Source organism: Notothenia coriiceps, unplaced genomic scaffold (genome assembly GCF_000735185.1).
Source record: "Notothenia coriiceps isolate Sejong01 unplaced genomic scaffold, NC01 NC01_scaffold00018999, whole genome shotgun sequence".
Taxonomy (NCBI): Eukaryota; Metazoa; Chordata; class Actinopteri; order Perciformes; family Nototheniidae; genus Notothenia; species Notothenia coriiceps.
Genome location: NW_011351700.1, coordinates 157,024 through 161,344, shown reverse-complemented (window position 1 = coordinate 161,344; position 4,321 = coordinate 157,024). Strand labels below are relative to the sequence as shown.

At 36.7% G+C, this 4,321-nt stretch overlaps 1 protein-coding gene across 1 annotated transcript in view; it reads right to left on the bottom strand.

The window, feature by feature from the left end:
- Nucleotides 1-4,321, bottom strand: part of nudcd1 (NudC domain containing 1) — a 72,049-nt gene that overhangs the window by 23,032 nt on the left and 44,696 nt on the right. Inside the window, exon 5 of the mRNA XM_010778162.1 lies at nucleotides 1,510-1,654. Within this exon, the coding sequence (XP_010776464.1) occupies nucleotides 1,510-1,654 (145 nt within the window). The remainder of the gene's footprint in view (nucleotides 1-1,509; nucleotides 1,655-4,321) is intronic.

Here is a 4,321-nt window from a genome sequence, read left to right as displayed (position 1 = left end):
TGTGTGCCTTTGGCAGTTTGAACGTTTTGTTGAAGAACCGTAGTAGCTATCGGTGAAATTTCAACGCGTGGAGCATCTCAGGACCCTAAGTCTGCTTTTTGTGTACTTTCGGGGTAATAATGTGGCTTTTTTGGTAGATTAACTAAAAGGTGTGCGTCTGGTGCTCTGAGGAAAGATCAGGCTGAATTTACAATGGGCCTTAATGGAGACATGTTGAACGTTTTTGTCACTTCACGCCCTCAAGAGGCATTTTTTTTTTTTGCTTAAATTTAGTTTTCCTACCTTTTTCATGAAAAATGATGTCCCAGGAGTGTAGAGTTTGGGAGCTATGCCAGGTTTAAAAAAAATATTTAGGCAAATTTCTAGCTCTCCTCCACTCTAGCTGTGACATCACGCACTCTAAGCTTTAACGAGCTGCGCAATACACACTAATGTTAAAATCTAAAGAAGGCCTCTTTACCAAGGTCTGAACAATGTTTAATAAAAAGTATGAATCTGATTTAAAAGTTGTGCATGTGCAATACGAATAATGTCAGAAAGATGTGTAACATCTTAAAGTTGGAATGAGGTTTCTGAGTGAAAGTATGAAGGAACAGTTAGCAGTTGAAGTCGCATGAAGATTTTTCAAGTCTGAAGAGTTTCTCCATTGACTTCCATGTTAAAAATGTGTTGAATTATGGGATGTATCTCTAGAATTATGAAATGTATAAATGTGAAAAGTAATAGCGGTCGATTCCTGATCGAGCTGAACGTTTTGATGTTTGAATGGAGTTTCTGCGATGTGGAATGTGGGAGAAGAAGAGGTGCAAAGAAACCCGGCGGAATAATAATAAAGAATTTTGTGCGTAGAAGAACAAGTAGTTGGAATGTTGATACAGCATTCCAACTAAAATATTTCTTCAAGGAAGAACATTCATATCAAAGAATATGGTTACCAATAATACATTAAATATAAATTAATAATTGAGACAGTTTTCTGAAGGATATTGATATTTTTCATACAATTTGTATCAAATTATATTGTTCTTTCCACAAAACTTCCAAGGAAACATTTAATATAAACTTTTTATTTTTTTTAAATGCAAAAGTTGCTATTAAATTATTTTCTGATGATTCCTAAAACATGATTCAAAGGTTATAACGAAAACCATAATAAGAAAACCATAATGTTATTGGCTAGTCAACTGAACTTTTCATCTTTTTTAATAATTCTCTTTTTTTATAACAAAAGCAAAGAATAATCAGCAGAATGCCATAAAATAGCTGATTCTTGCTCCCCAGAGGATGATATTTTTCTTCAGAACAACTTCAAGACAAGTTTCAACTTTGCACTCAAAATATCTTATTCCTTTCTTTGGTAGATCACTTTTTAAATGGTGGGAACCTTTATCTCCTGATAGTTTGGACAAGGTGTGGTAACTCTGCAAAGTTTTGGCTGTTTTCATGCACAGGACGCAGGTGTTTTGAAGGATGGGGGCTTAATGGCATTTGGTGTTTGAGTTTTCCTACCATGTCTTCAGAGGTGAGGAAGGTCAGCCTCTCGTGGATGAGGGCAGCCTGCTCGTCGCTCATCACGTACTCCCCTCTCTTGTCCCCCATCACCAGCTCCGACCACATCGGGCCCTCTTCACGCTTCTGCAGGGTCAGCTCCAGGCTGAGGACACATGAGCACAAATATCAATACTACTCATTCAAAGAGCTAGTTAGAAATGAGTCATATAAATGTAAATGCTTAAGTGTGCGTGCATGCAGCGTCAGAAAGCCCACATTCTGATTTCCTATTGGTTCCACACTTTCAGGAAATGCCAGAGAGTGCTGTGTTTATGTACTTCAGAGGAATGGGTTCTTAGAATGAGAATGATGCAATCAACGAGAAAACATCCAATCAGGAGCAGTGTGTAAAATGCTGTTTTGATGAGAAAGGTCAGAGGAGAGTTAACCAGGCTGAAATGACTGATCTGGTTTGGAAAAAGATGATTTAAGAAACAAATAAATCAAGGGAATAAAAACTGAAACATTACAAGCTGCAACCATTTTATCTTAATGGTAGAAGCCTAAAATGTTTTACTCTGTGCCTCATAGAGAAATTATTTAAATATCAATATCTGCAAACATCTCACAGCGTTTTATTAAATTCAGTAACATGAAGATGTTTACGTTTATTTTCAAGCAAATTTAAAAAACGATGTAGGTTTAGGTTCTCAAATGTGAGATATTGAAGTTTTGACTTTGTTATTGACATTTCATTAATTTGCATTTGGCTCCAGGATTTTGTGACGGGCATACTATACAATTTGTCACATTTCTAAAAAAAAATTACAAGCACATCATCAGTCACATAAGACGTTTTGTGAATATTGTTTGTTGCCAAATTACTAAAATCATATTCAAGCATCAATCATTGCTTCTACGTGGCTAATATTTCAACAATTTGCTGTGAGTTACGCCAACACCTACTGTAGGAGCCGCATTTAAGTTTATTTTGATTTATTTGGAACCTTTATTAATAAATGTTTCTGTCTCAGTGAGAGGTGCGCTTTGCTCAGGTGAAGGGGGCGGGGCTAAAGCTTTAAATTGGAGGTACGGTGTGTGACGGAGGGCGGCAGGCAGCAGCAATACCGTCATTGACGCGCAGACGCAGCCTTATGTTTAGTAGAAGACGGATTATTAGGATCTGCTGTTTAAGTTTACATTAAATATTGTTTTCGTATTTTGTTTTTGCTGGAAAATAAACATTGAAAGAGCAACCAAAACTTCCATTGGATTTCTTACTGCGAGTCTGACACTGCTCCCCAGCCCCAAGCTCTACATGTGGTTAAGAAAAGGAACCTTTAAGAAATAAAGGAGTTACAAGACAAACTTTTGGATTTTGGCCACTACACCTACAATACGTGCATATATAAATATTCAAATGATATGCTACTTTGATGAGTCTGCATAATGTTATTATGTTCTTCTGCACATGAAATCTATACACTTGAATCTGTTGGACTAGCGGGAGCGTCGTGAACTCAATATCAGGACACGAGCCAACTCATTAACTCTCATTCTTCTTTCACTAAATGATGCTAATGAAGATCTGTCTTTATGGATTCAATCCAAATTATGAATACATTAGAATAACATCTGAATACCATTTTCTTCTTTTCCTTGTAATACATATATGTTTGCACAAGTGCATTTTGCCCAGGGCACTCATATTAATCTCTCATTTTCTCTCTCAATCACATCACACTGTTTTGCATTAAGCATGAACAATATTACAACTTCTGTATGTTATCATATTTTCTGGTACTGAATGTATCATGCATTATGGTCCTCTGAATAAGGCTATATGTTTTAACTGCATGACAGAAGTGCACAGAGCTACATGTGCACAATATGCAAAAATGTCCCTGTGTCATTTAGCCAAATAATGACTCTAAAATAATTTAACTTTAATCATTGTGTAACTTTTCCCTCAAAACTTTTATTTTTCTCCATTTTCATCTTTGTGCAAAGCAACTTCTGTTTTTGAAAGTGCTATGAAACTAAATGTATTTCTGTTGCTATGCAAAACCGTAACTAACACAGTCTCTCCTGGGAATAGAAGTCCATACATGACTCTGAAACAACACATCACGCCATGTGAAAGCATTGGCAGACTAATGTAGCTAAATATATTTTCAAATGACAGATTTCATATTGTAGACTCCATCAAATGTCTCAAATCAAGACATTACAAGTTGCATTTGAACGGGTCCAGGGACACAACAGTGAGGCTGATTTATGGTTCTATAGCATATTATCAAAGTCCAGTATTGAATCTCTTATTACATAAATAAGATGAAGCTCTCAACATTAGGTTTAAATGATAAAAAGCTGAGAGATGAAGTTCTCTTTTTGCCTTTTGTTGGCTTAGAGGGCAGAAACACACAATAGCATCGAAAGAAGAATGTTTCTGACACATTCAAATAACAGGTGCTGCTTTGAAACCATATTTTGCAACGTTTATTGTGTACACAGGACATTTGGCAGGCTGTGCGGCGCAGTGGTTTAGTGTGTTGGTGTTCGGATCAGAGGAGCACAGGTTCAAACCCCACTGCAGTCAGCATGTCGTTGTGTCCCTGAGACACTTCGCCCCAAATTGCTCCTGTGGGGATTGCCCACAGTATTGTATGTCGCTTTGGATAAAAGTGTCTAACAAGTGACATGTAATGTAAACGTTACAAGTGTGACCAGTTGTGGGTGTCAGGCATGAGTCATTATCATAATAGGAATATTTATAACAGGTATTTAGAGCAATGTTATACCAAAATGTAAGCCAAACGTCCAAATTATT